The sequence below is a fragment of the Gadus chalcogrammus genome, chromosome 2 (genome assembly GCF_026213295.1).
Source record: "Gadus chalcogrammus isolate NIFS_2021 chromosome 2, NIFS_Gcha_1.0, whole genome shotgun sequence".
Taxonomy (NCBI): Eukaryota; Metazoa; Chordata; class Actinopteri; order Gadiformes; family Gadidae; genus Gadus; species Gadus chalcogrammus.
In genome coordinates, this window is record NC_079413.1 from 13,889,535 (window position 1) to 13,906,513 (window position 16,979).

The 16,979-nt window shown below is 43.6% G+C and overlaps 2 protein-coding genes across 2 annotated transcripts; one reads left to right on the plus strand and one right to left on the minus strand.

Moving 5' to 3' along the window:
- Nucleotides 1–96: 96 nt before the first annotated feature.
- Nucleotides 97–4,319, plus strand: si:dkey-225f5.4 (uncharacterized). Its single transcript, XM_056607625.1, has 9 exons — nt 97–191; nt 974–1,070; nt 1,259–1,382; nt 1,792–1,949; nt 2,121–2,263; nt 2,512–2,689; nt 2,848–2,987; nt 3,596–3,758; nt 3,984–4,319. Exons 1-9 carry the CDS (start codon nt 175–177, stop codon nt 4,047–4,049), a joined length of 1,086 nt encoding a protein of 361 aa, XP_056463600.1. The 5' UTR covers nt 97–174; the 3' UTR covers nt 4,050–4,319.
- A 2,906-nt stretch (nt 4,320–7,225) lies between these two features.
- On the minus strand, nt 7,226–15,292 carry LOC130403063 (nuclear receptor subfamily 1 group D member 1-like). The gene is made up of 8 exons (XM_056607206.1): nt 15,265–15,292; nt 10,639–10,956; nt 10,428–10,516; nt 10,081–10,225; nt 9,115–9,836; nt 8,579–8,764; nt 8,098–8,308; nt 7,226–7,834 (listed from the first exon to the last, which is right to left on the minus strand). The coding sequence occupies exons 1-8, from the start codon at nt 15,290–15,292 to the stop codon at nt 7,629–7,631; spliced, it is 1,905 nt and encodes a 634-aa protein (XP_056463181.1). The 3' UTR covers nt 7,226–7,628.
- Between the last annotated feature and the right edge of the window lie 1,687 nt (nt 15,293–16,979).

Consider the following 16,979-nt stretch of genomic DNA (forward strand, 5'->3'; position numbering starts at 1 on the left):
TTTAATAGACGATGTAAGAACAATTGTTTGGCTTCGTTGAATATACTTTATTCTCAGAAATTCCTAGAACAGAAAGCGAGTATGTGAATGGCTAAATGATTGGTCGGAAGTGACGCATCACTCTCTGCAAACCAATCATAGCAAGAGTTGCCCCGCCGTTATTTGAAAATACAAATGGCGACTGTTCAATCGTAAGTCATTTTTGTATACAGTCTATTATTAAACAAACATAGCATATCAACGATGTTAACAATGACATGTGGTTAAAGCTTAGTTCAATACTTTATATTTGTGTTCAGTTTTCTAAGAGAGTGGCAGTGATGTAGACAGCAAAGGCTTAGCTATAGAGGCTAACAATTAATAGCTACTATAAATATTTTAATGTCGAATTGTAAGGTGGTTTAGTGACGTGGGCAAACATTTTATGGCTTTAAACAATGGCTTCGAACGTAGTGGTTCCAGTCTTTTCCTTATTTCTGCTAATTATTGTGTATTGACAATTCTTTCTCTCAATTATTCCATCCGTGTGAACAGTTGGGGGATATCCCTAAAACAACGTAAACACTTGGGCTACTGCGATTCTATAACTGTCAAATTACACCTGTTTGTATCAGTATCTTTATCTATTATTTTGACAGTGCTTGTTGTGTTTGTGGAGCTTCTATTGTCGGGAAATATCTTTATGTACTGCATACCTGTAATTAAAGTACTATTGAGATCAGTTCAACCTTAGTGCACGATTAATCGTATATATAAATACTTGAACATAAAGTTGTGTATTATTAATGTTAATGCATTCCATTTAGAGCAATCTACGGAAGCCACGGTTATGTTCAAGCATAATGTTTAATGTTTTATTCAGAACTACATTTACAGCCAAGATGGATGTATTAAGAAGAGATGATCCATTGACCAAATGCATCTTGATGTCTTTGGTTGTTTAACGCAAGATCTATACTTATATTTATTAAAGGGTTCTGGAGAGATGTGACCCGGCATTCTTGGACCTCTATGGGGACCCGGAGCAGTCTGAATATGTGGAGGCGGACAGGATGCTTCTACAACTGATCGTATGTTTACAAAGTATACTTACCTGTCATGGCTTATGGAGGTCTCCATCTTGTCAAGTGTACATCACTTACTTTCAGTTTTCCAATTTTGTGATTGGTGGATTTGTTGATGATTTTCCTATTTGTGTGGAAAATAAACGCATCAATGTTGTTTATTCAATGTCTCTGTTTTGTGTGTGTACGTGTAGGACAACCGTCGCATCAAGAAGGTTCTATGGAGACAGATGTCTGTCTTTGACTCAATGTTGTCCGATTTGGAGGGGTCAGACTCTTTACAGCAGCTACTGACACAGTCTTTCCCACCCAAACCTGGTAGGCTGACCTCTCCCCTTTCTTTCTTCCTCTCACATTTAAAGGGCCTCTTATGCCTCAAATCAAAAATGACTAAATTTTGCTCATCTTGCTGTTTCATTTCCTTTTGCAATTTTCCTTTTTCCTAAGCAGTGTCCTTGGAGGCAGTTACATGGTTCTATAGTCATGAATCTTGTCTCTAAAAGGTTCGAAAAGTGATAGAACACGATAACTGTACATTTTGGCCAGAAGCAACGGTTTATAATATACGCTGTGATTATAGGCTACCTGTAATGCTACACTGGTGCAGTAATATTATCAGCTGCTTCTTACTGGGTAGGGTAAACTGCAAAGATAGCCTAAGAATCACTGCGCTGAAAAATGGAAGGAATTGCATTTAAAGAAAATGCCCCTCTGTTTATAATTGAAGACAGCAAGGCGTGTTCAAGATGGAAGGCCCTGAAGGCGGAGACCAGACTTGTGGAAGAGGAGATAGAGGTCCTGATTGATGGTTTGCTGACGAGAGAAGAGCAGATTGTCAGCAAGCGACTCAGACTCGTGCATCTAGTCAAGGAGCTGACGGAGAAGGTGAACATGCTCTTGAGCTAGGGCTGCAATGATCTGGAGATAAATAATCATAGATCCTTTTCATAATTTATTTATCGTTAGTAATTTATCAAGTCCAATAACAAACAATTGCAGATTAATGTTGCAGTTCAGTTCAAATACTTGATTCTTTGGTTCTTCATAACTCAACAGAAGCATCAAAGCAAAAAGCTGGAGATGGCGCTACAGAAATCCTACAATGCTTTGCATGTGTGTGACGGTCAACTGGCAATTCTGAAGGCTGAGTCCGAGGCAGCAGTCAATTTTCTCGACAAATGGCAAAAAGTAGCAGAAGAGTGAGTGATAAAATAAATTAATAAGAGAACGGCCAGGGTCATACTGAAGAGAAATAATTACTTGGAAATTATATATCAAAGCCTTCCTATTTCTTAATCCCAAACAGTAAAGTTTCCTTGTTTGGCTGCCAATTTAAAATGTATGCATATCCTGACACTAAATCACAACCAAATAACCGACGTGATTTTAGCATCTGTGTTTTATATCTTATGTGAGTGTTTGTTAATTAATCTGAAACATCCACCAGGCTCCGAGGCTGCACGTCGGCCACAAAGGACCTCATGCAGACCAAGTTGCTGCAGTCCAACCAATCAGAGCTGGTTGTGGAACAGAGGCCCCTCCTCGCTGGAGGCCAGGTCTCCAATGATCTGTTGCCTTTGAGGCTGTCAGTCACCTGGTGCCCTGATGACCGATTCAAATTGCAGGTTAATGGACGTGTGTTTAATCAATAGATAAAGATAATCAATCATTTTTATGTCAAATCTTTGGCTCAATTCTCCCTGCGTCTGTGTCCTGGACCACAGCAGGTGGCTTATGAAAAGAAGGGATTATTGTTTGGGTAACGGTCTCTATCTCTCTGCAGGTGAACCAGGGTAAGGCTGGTCTGGAAGAGAACTGCATGAAGGGTCGTCTGTCTGAGCTGCCCGCCGCCATGCTGGAGGTGAGGCAACGCTACAGCAGCCAAGGGGAAATGCTGGGCGAGATACAGACTCTGCACAGCAGGTAAGGCACACATATAGAAGACACCCTAAATATATATCCGGCAAATAAACCATCACATATCATCAACTAGGTGGACTTGCAAGTGATTGATGCGAGAGATTACAATGGACAAATGTTTATGCGAACATAAATGTCACAAGCAAGAATTTATCTGACTTTACCTACATTCCAACTAAACAATGGGAAATCGTTTTGGCCTATCATTTTATGCTGATGATATTCTTAAGAAATAAAAAAATATATATATATATACCTGTGTGTATGTATGTATGGATATATTATATATATATATATATATATATATATATATATATATATATATATATATATATATATATTTATTGACAAAAAATTGACATAATCGCTCTACTCAGTGGTGGGTGTAGTATGGATGAGTGGAAAGAATAATGTTGGGGTCTTGTATGGTGTAAACAGAACTTAACATAAGCCCAAAAGGCACCAAATAAAGAGGAAGCAGACAGAGAGCGAGGGTCGTCCCACACGACATAGCTTCTTTTAAATGACCACATGCATAGTAAATGTATTGTACATTGTGCAATATATATATATACTGAGTAAAACATGATTATACACTTATTTTTCTGTAGTTTTGCCATAGACTGGCGGCCGGCTCAGAAGCTGCTGGTGTACCTGAAGTCGGCCTCTGTGGTGTGTTCCCTGGAGGTCGAGGAGGGATACCCCAGGACGGGACATGTGTGTCTGGTCTCCATACGCAGGGACGCACTGCCCATTGACACCTCCATGCTGCAGGTACCCTTCAAGACTTACACCCCTGGAGTCTGTTTCTCTTCAGTAGCAAGCTAAATACAAATGAATAAACATTCATGTTGGAATATTAAGTATATTTTACTTTATTTTACCTTTTATTTTTACACATTACCAGAAATTTAGTACCAAGTAATTTCTAAAGAAAAATTTAATTGTGGATATTATACGTGTGTTCTTGAATGATGGTCTTTTCTGTCTGTTTTTCAGCCTCCTAAGAAAAAAATGAGCCTTACAGAGTGGCTAGTTTTCCTTTCCACTAGTCCCCTCGTCTGAAGAAAATGCTTTGTTTCTCAAGATTTTTACCAGACCTGTCCAAAATGTTGTACCTATTTTCCTGAATTCATCTCTTCCTCTCCTCCTTGACTACATTTTTCCTGTTTATAATTGTTGTATCTTCCCTGTGGTATTTATCACCTGTTCTTTTATAGGTTGGAGTTAGTGCATTATTCCACATGTTAGCGTTTGGTGCTTCACTTATGAAGTGATGTGGAAGTTTTCTACTTAAAAATATAATTTTATAAATAAAAATGTACACCTTATCCCATTGATGGCCCATTGTTCTTCAATATTATATATTATATTATATTATATTTATGTTCAATCTTTGAATTCTGTACGCTACACTTTTCTAAACTAAACTACGTAATTAACGTATGCAGTACTATTTTCACACCACTAGATAGAGCGGTTACATTGTCATTGTGTTGAGCTGTCCCTATGGGACTCCGGACAGTCTCCTCCCTTGCGACAGATAGCAAACATGCGTCGTACACGAGTTTGGGTGGCACATCCAGGCAATTACGTCATCTCTACGTTTTACACTAGGGTGGATAACCTAAACATATGGGTATGGTTTGAGTTTTAGCAGGACAAATATTCAGGTTTAAAACCATTCACACTTGTTTTATTTAGTTTTTTTCTCAAATGTCCAGGTATGACTGAATAACCAATATACTCACGACATAGTAGGTATGGTGTTAAAGTAGCCCAAGACCTATGACTGCATAAAAGATAAATATAGTTCCACACACATTGTAACAAGTGAGGGAATGTAGAACCTAGAGTTGAGAAAAACCTATAAACTTATTCAATAATTGAATATTACAATAGTCAAACACATTAAACACGAATATATTTAAAAAACGCAACACCCAAAAAGGTTTATGGAAAGGGGTTAGAATTGTTTCTGTAGATGGTATTATATTTATGTAGTCCGGTCTGAGTTCATCTCCTTCCCTCTTCCCCTGTCCATAACCAACGACGACATGGATTGGTCGGTACGGTTTCTGAAAATCAGTTTCAACCGACCAATGAGCGCAGAGGAAGAATGATATTTATTACGCGGCGGTGATTTGACCTACATCTTCCGTGCGAGTCGCAAATCGTCTCGGGCACACCGTGAGGCTCTCACTGCTGCTCGCGACTCTCGCAGGTATTTTTAAGTTAGTCCTGTCGAATACAGAGAGGTCATAATCACAGCAACTGCCATTGAAATGCTAAGGTGGAAGTACTTCTGAGAAATACTTATGTTGAACAACGATGACTGTATGCAGACCTCTGAACACCAGCTCACAGCTCAATATTGAACATACATACAATGTTTAACCTTTAAGCATCAGCAGACTATAAAGAAAAAATGTAAGCAAGCAGAATTAAGTGCGATGTAGAAGAAGACTAATGTCTGACCAAGACACCAGAATTACGTCACCTATAGGCTACTCAGTTTGAGATAAAAATGTAATGAGTGCACGGGCACCCGATTTAATGAATAGGCATTATCTTTATTCTAGATATGTTACATCATGTCCAGCCTCAACGAGAAACATAATAGTTAGCCTACCTCCACTCCTTTAAACCCTTTCCCAGCCCATACATTCGCCTTCTCTGACCTCATCCTGTGGCCTTTAGAATGTTTTGATTTAAACTACAGGCATTCAAATGACAGACCGCGATCTGTGATCTGATAACCGACAGTTGGCCAAGGGCCTTATTCGCCTACCGGCCACCTTGGTTCCATCTTGTTTCTAAATGCTCTGACATGTTGGACACAGTATTCAGGTGCCCTACCCCGCTTGAGTTTGTATTCTAACCACGTCGGAACCCAAGATTGCCGCTACATAATTAAGGAACATTGCCGAATGCAAACACAGTATATTCTCCCCCATAGATGTGCTGTGGTTGGCTATTGTAAAGCTGTCCAATACCAACACTGAAGGAGTCTAGAGGCAGATGGTGGTTTTCATAATTTTCCTATAAGACACCTTATGTACTTTAAAGCTACTTCAATGCCTTTCTTCAATTCATTTTATAATACTAATGATTTAGGGAGCTTTTAGTTGGACCAGGTGTTGGGAGTGTGTGTGGATTATGGCTGGTTTAAGCAGCCTCACCTGACAGAGGGATTGGACCCTGGGGCTGGGTGGGGCTGCACACCTGTAGAGATATCACACATTGTGTTATCTGTGTGCACAGCCATCTCCCCACGCACTCCGGGGAGATCTCCTTGATGGCAGCGGAGCACCCATTATCATGTTTATTATCACACCTTTGCAATAAATCCGATTTTATCACCACCCTACTTTGTCCTTTGGCTGGAGGAGCCCGGAAGATGTCCACTAGGTGAAGCACGGCAGCCAGGGGGTGTGTAGTATGGGAATTGCTCCTCTGGGCTGAGGCTGCTTAAACCAGCCACCATCCACACTCCGCCACAGGTATTTCTAGATTTGACTACATTTTGTTAACTTTGTCCTCCTCAAGTTAAACAAAGTTAAAGGTAAAAGAATATGGAAAATAACAATACATTTTTTCTTACAGATCAAAGATCTTTTTTTTTTTCAAGTAATAATGCTTTTACAACATAAATACATACAATCAGGATATTTCAATTCTGTATAATGCATTTCATACATACAAGAATGTTTATATCTTTATATATCTGTGCCCCACTCATATAATATTTGCACTATGAGCATATTTCAAATTAACAAAATATATATATTTATATATTTAAGTGTTAAATACAGAATTTTAAAAACGTTTCAAGTATATTTGTATTCATGGTGATTTGTTGACAGTTTGTTACATGGTATTTATGTGTGATAACGTCACACTACTGCATAATGTATCAACTGCATACTGCATTTGAACTGTTTTATAATGCATACATGCAGTCCAGCCTATTGTGTGTGTGTGTGTGTGTGTGTGTGTGTGTGTGTGTGTGTGTGTGTGTGTGTGTGTGTGTGTGGGTGGATAGATGGCAATCTTCTCTCAGTAAAGTAGGCAGGGTTCCTCCAGATAAAGGTGGTCTTCAGAGGATTGTTCTGGTCTATTGTGGTTCCGGCAGAACGTTTTCTGCTCAGTACAATTCTGTCCTCATCAGTTTCAAGTCTTTTTTTGTTGAAGAGATCCATCTATTAAAGCAGATGTACTCAGTCTTCAGGGGCCTCACAGGGGGCGGGGGGGGGGGCACTGAAGTGCCAAACTGAAGTGCCACTTCAGTTTACATTTTGACAGCTGCTTATTTTACCCAGGTTACACAATGTCCAAACTCTCCAGCCAACCTTAGCATCTAGTACACTCACTAGACCTGTGGTTTTCCGCGATATCATCACTGTGCGACAGCAGTTTCTCCTTTTTGAAGGAAACGAAAAACAATCAGAGGTTTCTCAGAGACAGATGTCTCAGTTCCTGAACTTTGGGCTGACGCAAGCGGAGACAACACAATGAAGCTCAAATGATTGTGACAAACCAGTTTCAGTGGTAAAGAAGAGCGCCTTAGCACGGCTCCATGTTGAGGATGACATTATCATTCATCATTGTCATCATCATGGGCCATCGGTGTGGTGTTTGTGTTCAGCCGTCGATGCGGAAGGAGAGAAGCTTCTCAGAGTGCATGTTGTTGAGGGTCCTGAGGTCGGAGAGCTTGAGCAGGACCCTGGTGAAGCGGGGCGAGTCGCCATGGTGATGATTGGGTGACTTGCTGACCAATAAGCGCAGAGCTTGAATCAGGCTCTCCTGGAGCTGCTCCACCGTGGTGAAGTTTTCGATGCCAGACCGGTCTGAGATGGCAGAGAGACAGGATGATATTTAAGTTAAATTCCAGCTAATTTTTGCATCTCAAGTTCTATCGTCTTTTCTATCTTGACAATTTGCCAGATCTGTCAGAGGTATGGGCGAGACAATTTTATTTATATGGCACTCTTTGAACACAAAGGCACTTCAGAGTGCTTAACAGAGGCAGGTATCACATTATTTTTTTTTTTAAGGATAATTATTTGAAAGCAAGCATTGAACAAGCAAAGCCCCCTCCCCTTTTAATTACCTGCAGATACGAGCACCACAGCGGTGAACAGGCCCAGCTCCTCCGGGCTGAGTTCCAGTGATGCTAGCTTGTGGCTGAAGTCAAACATGGCCCCCAGCAGCTCGCCCATCCCCATGGCCCGCAGGTCCTCCAGCCCATAGGTGGTGCCGGAGATAAACGTCACCGTATGTTCTCTCACGTTGAACATCGAAGCAAAGCGCACCATTAGCACCTGAGGAAGGAACAACAAAAACCATCAAATTGAGTTCAGGGTTTACTGGGAGATTAGGAATAAGGAAATCAGGGAGCAATAGAAAATGGCCTTAATTAGCAATTGATTTGTGTGCTATACGTTGAGATACATTCCTAATTCTTTCTTATACTCAATACAACAGTAGGTTACATACATCATTATTATGCTGACTGAAAATATGTATTAAAGGCTACAGTTGCACAAAGATGTGTGTGTGCGTGTGTTCTGGTTTTGTGTGTCAATACATACCTCAAAGGTGCCGGCTTTCAGCAGAGAGACCTGGTCGGTCTGTGACAGAGTGTTGAATCCTGGGATGTGTTTGGCAAACTCCACCACCTCCCGGACGGCAGGGCTGAAGGAGAGGGAGAAGTCCTCCCAGATCTCCTGGGAGCTCTTAGAGGGGTCTGCCCTGGGACACATGTTCATAGGACACGCCTGGACAAAGGGATGGAGAGATATAGAGAGAGAGATGGAGAGAGAAACATGCTACGTTTACATATCATTAGGAAAATGGACGAGGAGAATAGGCAGCCAGCTACATGTATATGGTAGATAGATACATAGATTGAAAGACAGATAGATTCTTTCTCTTTCATTGTCTCCCTTTCATTCTTTTTATCAAACGTCAATGAGAAGTAAATCTGCAGGAATATACATTTATTGGATTTTGTTAATTAATCATTGATCGAGACATGCACGCGTCCACTAACACGCACGCACACACAGCTGACCAGAAAGCATGACCTTACAGTTCACGATAGATATATTGATTGATCTGATCTTACCAGCATGATATCAGGTTGGTTCTTCATGGGAGAGTTCTGTCCTTGCTGTGCATGCTTGCCATGCATCTCTCCCCCAGGGAGATTGCTGTGGCGGTGGTTGCCGTGGTGATGCTGGGCCACGTAACCACTGGCAAAGTTGTTGTTGTTGTGGTAGATGGTGTTGAGTCCGTTGGCATGGTAACCACTTGAACACTGGTTGGAGACCCAGTTGTTTGTCTCCACGTTGCGGAGGGCTTGTTGGTGCTGGAGGTGTTGTTGACGACGTTGCGGCAGAGGCGTGCCGGGGTTGGTCAGTTTGTCGTGCGCATACAGGAAAGTCTCGCGGTGAGCACGCGCGATGGCACTGACGGTGGAGTCCACGCCGAGACTGGCGGGGCAGAGAGGAGCGGGAGGCGTTGATAGGGAGGGGGAGGAGAGGGCGGGGGGGTGGGACGTCAGCATGTCTTGGGGAGGAGGTGCACCCTGGGTAGAGGGAGGAGGCAGGGAGGAGGACATGGCCGGGGCAGGGGTCGAAGGAGACGAAGGTGCCGCCGGGAGGGCGGGCGGCTGAGGCGGGCAGGGAGAGGAGGATAAGGAGGAGGGAGGAGGGGGCGGGGAGGAGGAGAGGCTGGCGAGTTGGAAGTCGTTCTGCAGCTGGTTGTTGACCATGTTGTTCATGGCACTCTGCATCTCTGCCAGCATTCTCTGCTTCTCCCGCTTTGGTATGCGGCCGAAACGCACCGCTGGAGTGAGACAGAGAGAGAGAGGGGGAGGGAGAGAAAGAGAGGGGGAGAGAGAGGGGGAGGGAGAGAGAGAGAGAAAGAATACAGAAAATAGATTAGGAGATCGTAATGGCAGCACTTTCTCTCCAAAGATACCCCAGGAGTGCAGTGTTCTATAATGGAGCCCTTTATAGATTGGCCAGTGGGTTATAATTAAATACATCATGCTTGCTGCCAGCGGGGGCACCTTGGAGCATGCGCTCACCATCTCTGCTCATGCCCACGGAGAGGCACTTCTTAAAGCGACACTGCTGGCAGCGGTTCCTGTTGATCCTGATGATGGTGCAGCTTTCGTTCTTCAGACACTTCTTGTACTGGATGTTCTGCTGGATGCTGCGGCGGAAGAAACCCTGAGAGAACCAATGGAAACGTATTATTGGATGAAAAGTTGATTGATATCAAGGACTGGCTGGCTGTAACTAATTTACCATCAATGTTAAGTTCAAACAAATCTTGATCTGTATTTTGTTTGTATGTGTGTGTATGTGTGTGCGTGTGTGTGTGTACGTGGGTGCGTGTGTGTTTGTGTGTGCGCACATGTCAGTATCTCACCTTACATCCTTCACATGCATGGACTCCGTAGTGGAAACCTGAGGCCACGTCTCCACAAACTTTACATAGCAGGACCATGCCATTCAGCTCTACAGGAACACAAACACGCACACATTCAGTTAGACAGCAGGTCAAAAACAATCCCCACCACTAATAGCTGGAAGAGACCTCATAGTGAAATGTCCCTACGGCGACCTGAACTGGTACTTACTGGTCAGCCTCGCCACGGACTTGCCGGGGGCTGCTCTCAGCGAGCTCCTATCGTCACGGCAACGATGGGAGCCTCCTACTGAAGAGGATGAGGAGGAGAAGGAGGAGGTGGATGAGGAGGAGGAGGAGAAGGAGGAGGAGCCGTCCTCTCCACCCGAGCCGGAGCTGGAGCTGCCACTGCTGTGGAAGGAGGGAGGGGAGGAGGAGGTGGAGGAGGCGAAAGAGGGCTGGGAGTTGGAGTTGTCGCTGTACATGGACACAGGACTGATGCGCGCCTGCGAGCCGCCGCAGGAGCCCACGTAGGAGATGACGCCTCCTGCAGAAGAGAAGAGAAGGAGGAGACAAGAGAACATTGTGAGAACATTTCATGGTTAAACGTTGAACACACACACAAACACCCACACAAACACACACGCACGCACACAGAGTGAGCCAACATTTGCAGGCTGTGTATAGGGTAAGCGTGGCTCCATTCTTCAACTAGAGAGAGGTGACAAGGGGTGGCCTCTGTTTCTATGGACACGTGCCTGAGATTGACTCTGTTGTATTTCACTGTCTCTTAAGGCAAGTAGGTGGTCCGGAGGGAGGTACGCAAGCAAGACAATGGATCCAGTCCTGTTACCATGAGAACCGATTGAGGCAGGGGTCCTCAGGTGTTAACAGATGTCAAAACAACTGATTACTCGCTTTGCTCTGGAGCCAGGTACACTGCACAACATGAAAGATGGGGGGGCAGTTTTAATTTGATATGTGGACAGCAGACATTTTCTCCCTCTTTCCCCAAAACCCTCCCACCCTCTTTCCTCCTCTCTCTCTCTCTCTCTCTCTCTCTCTCTCTCTCTCTCTCTCTCTCACTCTCTCTCTCCCTCTCCCTCTCTCTCTTGCTCTCACTCTCAGTCCCTGAATAGCCTTCCATTACTGCCCGACCAAGCCCTAATAAATCCCATAAATGTCCCCTGTTAATCCGAGAAACTACAATATCAAAACAAAAGTGACAGGTCATAAACAATTTTGTAATACTAATAATAATGTAATAATTAATATGTAATATGAAAGAAAGCGTGAATGAAAGTACGAACAATAATAAGAAAACAAACAATGAATGAACAACTGAATGAGCCAAAGTAGAGAGGACTAAGAGCTATGATGGATGAGGCTGGATGGGGGTCTCCTTGAGGGCAGACCTCGCCTGGTAGTACAGGCTGGTGGAGCAGATGGATTCAGCCCGGAGCTGCTCCTGATATTGCCCAAATAGCCAGACATCCCCCTCATGAGCCCTGGCAGCGGAGCCGCCGCCCCCCACGGCTCAAGCCTCCGCAGTGCAGTGTTTGTTTCTCATTCTTTATTTCATAGGCAAGGATTCAAACGTTCAATGTGGGAAAGTGTGTGTGTGTGTGTGTGTGTGTGTGTGTGGTGTGTGTGTGTGTGTGTGTGTGTGCATGTGCGGTGTACTAATGTTCTATCAATTGATCGGCGTTGGTTGGAACCACACGCAAACAAACATGTGCAAACACACCAACATGTGAAAACACATGTACGTACACACACATACACCCCCACATACACACACCATAGTGTGGTGTGTGCGGTGTCTTGTGGCGATACCCAAGACGCTAGTGTTTAGTATCTCTCTGGCAGGTGGGTGAGCCGACTAGGGCTTTGTTTTGTTTCAGATAGGGAACTTTATCCCCCCCCCCCCCCCACTATGGCACTGAGGGCACATGTCACAGACACACGTGGTCTGTTCAGTGTTCTCATGCAAACATCGGCAACGACACACACAAACACGCACGCACACACACACACACACACACACACACACACACACACACACACACACAAACACACATACAGGGACACAAAACACAAACACACAAAAACACGCACACTCACACACACAAATAAAAAAAAATACACAAACACACATACACACATAAATACACCCACAAATAGACACATGACCACACACAAGCAGACACACATACTGGCCCACAAAACACACGCACACAAACATACATACACACACACACACACACATCCATATATGTACGCAAATACATTACAGTACCATACAGAACATCTCCCACCACACTGATGTCCTGATGTAATGCATAGCTCTAATATACTCTCTCTGATAATCAATTCATCCAAAAAGGTCCCACAGGCTGAGGTTTCGCGGGGCTCCGCTTGACTGATGGGCATTGACGGATGAGATGTGGAAAGATGACTGCCGCCAGTAGAAAACACATCGGTGCAAACTTATCTCAATGGTGTTGTCATTCAATACCGTCCTTGTTCGGTTTCATTTCAACTGAATACGTTTCAGATGACTAATGTCCTTTATTTGCGGTGTTGTTCATCTGTGAGAGTGAGGTTGCACTGTGTCTGTTGTGTTTGGTTCCAAGGGGACTCAGGACAGCACACTAGGACAGGGGTTGCTTGTGTAATATGGGGTTGACATCTAATATGGTGGATTCATTATTTATAGTCTCTTCTTAAACGTTAGATCCACAAAATATTGCAGCTTTATATATTTGTGTGAGAGTGTGTGTGTGTGTGTGTGTGCTTTTTTTTGTGTTTCAGAGATGGGAGATTTAAATTGGCTACGTGTGATAAAGAAAATTGCAAAATATCTAGATAATTATAGCTGCGTCAACATAACTAGTCAAGGTAACTTGCAAACCTCCAAATACGTCCCCATGACCACTCTTACCCTAAACAATAAAGTGTAGGCAGACTAGACTCACGACAAGAAACAGAAGGGAAATCCTGATAGAGAGATAAACCCAGAAAATATGTTTTTTGTTTTCAAATCAATTTAATTTAATTTTTTAGTCATTTAAATAGGAATGCTTGGGAGCGTGTTCGAGGCCATGCCTCCAACCACGTTTGGTTGGTTTGCTTGCTGCAGCCCGATTCTCCCTGGTGTGTACTGCTAGAGAAGCTCGTGTGTTCCAGTCTATCACGCCCCGGCGCCACGTGCGCCTTCAGAACAGCAGACTCGACAACGAGACTGCCTCTATGTAGCCACGCCCATGATAACACGCCTCGTGTTTCCTCCCGCCTCTTCCGTGCGCTCACGTTTCTCCATTCATTCTGTACGCAGTACAAACACTCTCGCTGGCGCTGTCCATGGTACTGGGGGGCGTCAATTATAGGCAAACGAAAACAAATAGCCTACACTTAGATGCAGAGGGATAATTCAAAATTTAAAAAAGGACTAGGGCGTGTTAAAAAGGTTTTTATACCAGATAGCAAGAAACAAGAATCGCCCCACTTTTATTAAATCTACACGGATTTTGCACGGCATACTTAGGCTATCCGGACTCATGTATGTGTTCATAAGATTTTGAGACAAAGAGAGTTAAATCTGAGAATAAATCATCTTGGGTCGTTTGCGCTTAAAACGTTTTACGATCGGGGCGAGTATATATGGCTCTTGGGAGAGAGCCAGACAGGGCGAGCACATTGCTGGCCAACATGCGTCAGAGCGAGAGGGGGAGGAGGAGGAGGACACGGGGTCATATGGGGAAAGGGAGGAATGGACGTTGGAGGCGGACGGGAAGATGGGAGGGCGGAGACAGATAATAATGCGGCGAGGAATTATGCCATGAGCTTGGAGCCCTACTACTATGAACCAATCGCACGAGGTCCAACGAAAAAAACAGAGCAGTGAAAACAAAACGCACATGGCTCTGTTCGCCGGTCCATGTGAACGTTGCCTGGAACACTCGCGCGTGCACATCACTGGGTTGCCAGTCCACCTGACACCAACCCCATCCCCCGTCACGATGACCTAGTTCCCCGAAATCATCTGAACACAAGAGGGTAGGCCTACCCCTGATTTCGGCAGGCTGATGTTTGCCAAACATCGAAGGCCCATGACTTATTATACACGTCACGAACTATATATTATTAATTTGGCATTTATTTTTTTATCAGTTTAATGTTCAAGCCAATGAAGGCCTAACCCTACATTCTTATTTTTTCCTTGGGGTTACCTCAAAGGTTAATATATATAACCCCACTGATAATTATATATTATAGACCATTTTTGAGTCCATGAATACTTTACTAAGATTTAAACATTTCAACAACATCATTTTGAGCACTGCACCTCCGATCCAATTGGTCACTAGTTGGATGAATATTTTTCTGAAAGAGTTGATGTCACCAAGACCTACACGCTAAGCAATTAAAATGACCAAATATAGATTGCAACCCTTCAGCAGCTCCTTGCTGAAAGGTTAACATGAAAGGCCTACTTACATTTGGCACACGTTTAACTTTTATTATTATGTATTTGCAGTCGAACATATTGAAAGCTCCGAGCATGGAGATCCATTTTGACGCACGGCAGAAGTTGGTCCATTGCGTGTGCATGCATAGCCTAGGTCTACATAGGTACTGTACCCACTTAACTAGTGGGGACTTTTCACCGTGACATCACACGGAAGAATATGCCACCAGAACACCGTGTGTAAGGATTGGCTACACGTTGGTGGAGCTATTTGTGAATGAGGCCAAGTGCTATTGAAAACACCAGCCATGCAATTACTGGAATGGCTCATTCAATCTTCAAATCGCAATATGACCAAGATTAAAACTTCGTTTACCTGTGTTGCTATTGTGCTTGTGTCCATTGCAGTCGTCATGTTGAGCTCCAAACGAGTCATGCAGACCTACTTCGCAATCCGTAGATTTTTTTTTCAGTTAGAAAAAAACGAAGGATCATCGGCGATCTCAAGTTATGCGTCTTCGTTTTTACGCTTTCTGTTATAGGTAAATTACGCGTGAGTCATACAATCAACTACTTTGATACGGACATTTTTTCGGAAAGACACAATTGTGTCTGTGCAGGAAGCTTTGCATGAGGCTGCTGGGCTCTTCTATTTGACTGTGATGTGTAGAGAAAAAACGATTCGTGCTGTCACACGGTCTCGGTCTGTGTCGTTGGAACTGCAGCTTTGTCCCTCGGCCTGCTTTTGCTGTCTGGAAACCCTCTCTCTCTCTTGTCTTTCTCTTGTCTCTCTCTCGCTCCCTCCCTAGACAAGCAGGGCGCGCGCAAAACAGCAGGCTCTCGGATCGCACGCGGCAGAAAACGGGACCATGGACCGCGGGGAGAGCCTCGTGCCCCAGTGACACACTTTTTTTCTACAATCACATCCCTCTGTACTTTTGAAATCCTCGCGCACGTGGGGTTGCAGCTCCACTCGAAGGTTGTGGTGCAATTAGGCTATTTAGAATATGATGACGTCTCCTTTTATATATTAGCCAATGAAAACCTAGCGAGTGTTTTTTATGACAAGGAGGGAAAAATATATAAATCGAACGTTTCATCCATTCACCCTTCTTCCATGATCCATTCTTCATCTAATCAGCCAACCACCCTATCATTCATAATTGGTGCCATAAGAACAGGACCATTTCGAAAGACGGATAGGCAGCCCACCTGCCCAATTAATAATTATGACTCAATCAAGATTTTGATTGACGCTTGCCACATCCTCTCCCAACACCAGTTATGTTTTGTTAAATTCTCACCAGCTGTGCGAATTACAGGCCACTCGTACTGGGTCCCTGGGCCACCCATCCATAACAGACTTATCATGTGGCCTTTGAGTCCATGGTCTTATAGGCTTGCATCGCCTGGACTGGATCTTATGTATTTTTTTACATTGTGTTTTGTGTCATCGTGCTCAACTCCCAGATTAAATGATTTGTCTCTATCTGTCATTGATCAATGCTATTTTTCACTCCAATTCCTCAACACATATGGTTTCCACTTTGATCTTTTTTTTTGAGTTGGATTGAAAGGGCTAGATGGGATGCAATGTAAATTGTGTTATTGCATTTTAACACGATATGTTCTTCACTGAACTTCATCTTACTACATCTTTATTCTTTAAACTATGATGTTTCCAGATGTCAATACAGAACCTGCTGCATAATGATACCCAGTTGGGAATGAGAACATTCTAGTTCGATTTTCGAATCCACAGCAGGCAAGTGTTGAATAATGTTTGTTTACAAATTACCAGCACCCCCAGTTCCTTAAAATGAAATGCACGTTTAAATAACGTCTGAGGGATTACTTTACAACATGAATTATTGCATGAGCAGGCGGGTACTGACCATTGTGTTTCACCTTGTGTTTAACGAACTGAATGAAAACTTTTTTGTGAATCCTAATAAACCTCGTTCCTTTGAAATACTAAGGCTGATTATCCCGCATGCAGCAGGGGTGTTTAGTACTCAGGACAGTTGGGGCAAAGCCCGGATCGCCCTTTATTGGAGAGCCTCACCTGAAAATGTGTTATCCAAGCTTTTTAAGCTTTTCTA

What these genes read in the sequence shown, in the direction of transcription:
- si:dkey-225f5.4 (XM_056607625.1), top strand. An exon ending in GGATGCTTCTACAACTGATC is followed by an intron (nt 1,071 to 1,258) that starts GTATGTTTACAA and finishes GTGTACGTGTAG; the next exon opens with GACAACCGTCGCATCAAGAA. An exon ending in TTGACACCTCCATGCTGCAG is followed by an intron (nt 3,759 to 3,983) that starts GTACCCTTCAAG and finishes TCTGTTTTTCAG; the next exon opens with CCTCCTAAGAAAAAAATGAG.
- LOC130403063 (XM_056607206.1), bottom strand. Translation starts at nt 15,292, where the DNA reads ATGACGACTGCAATGGACACAAGCACAA. An exon ending in ATGCATGTGAAGGATGTAAG is followed by an intron (nt 10,226 to 10,427) that starts GTGAGATACTGA and finishes TGGTTCTCTCAG; the next exon opens with GGTTTCTTCCGCCGCAGCAT. An exon ending in CGTGGGCATGAGCAGAGATG is followed by an intron (nt 9,837 to 10,080) that starts GTGAGCGCATGC and finishes GTCTCACTCCAG; the next exon opens with CGGTGCGTTTCGGCCGCATA.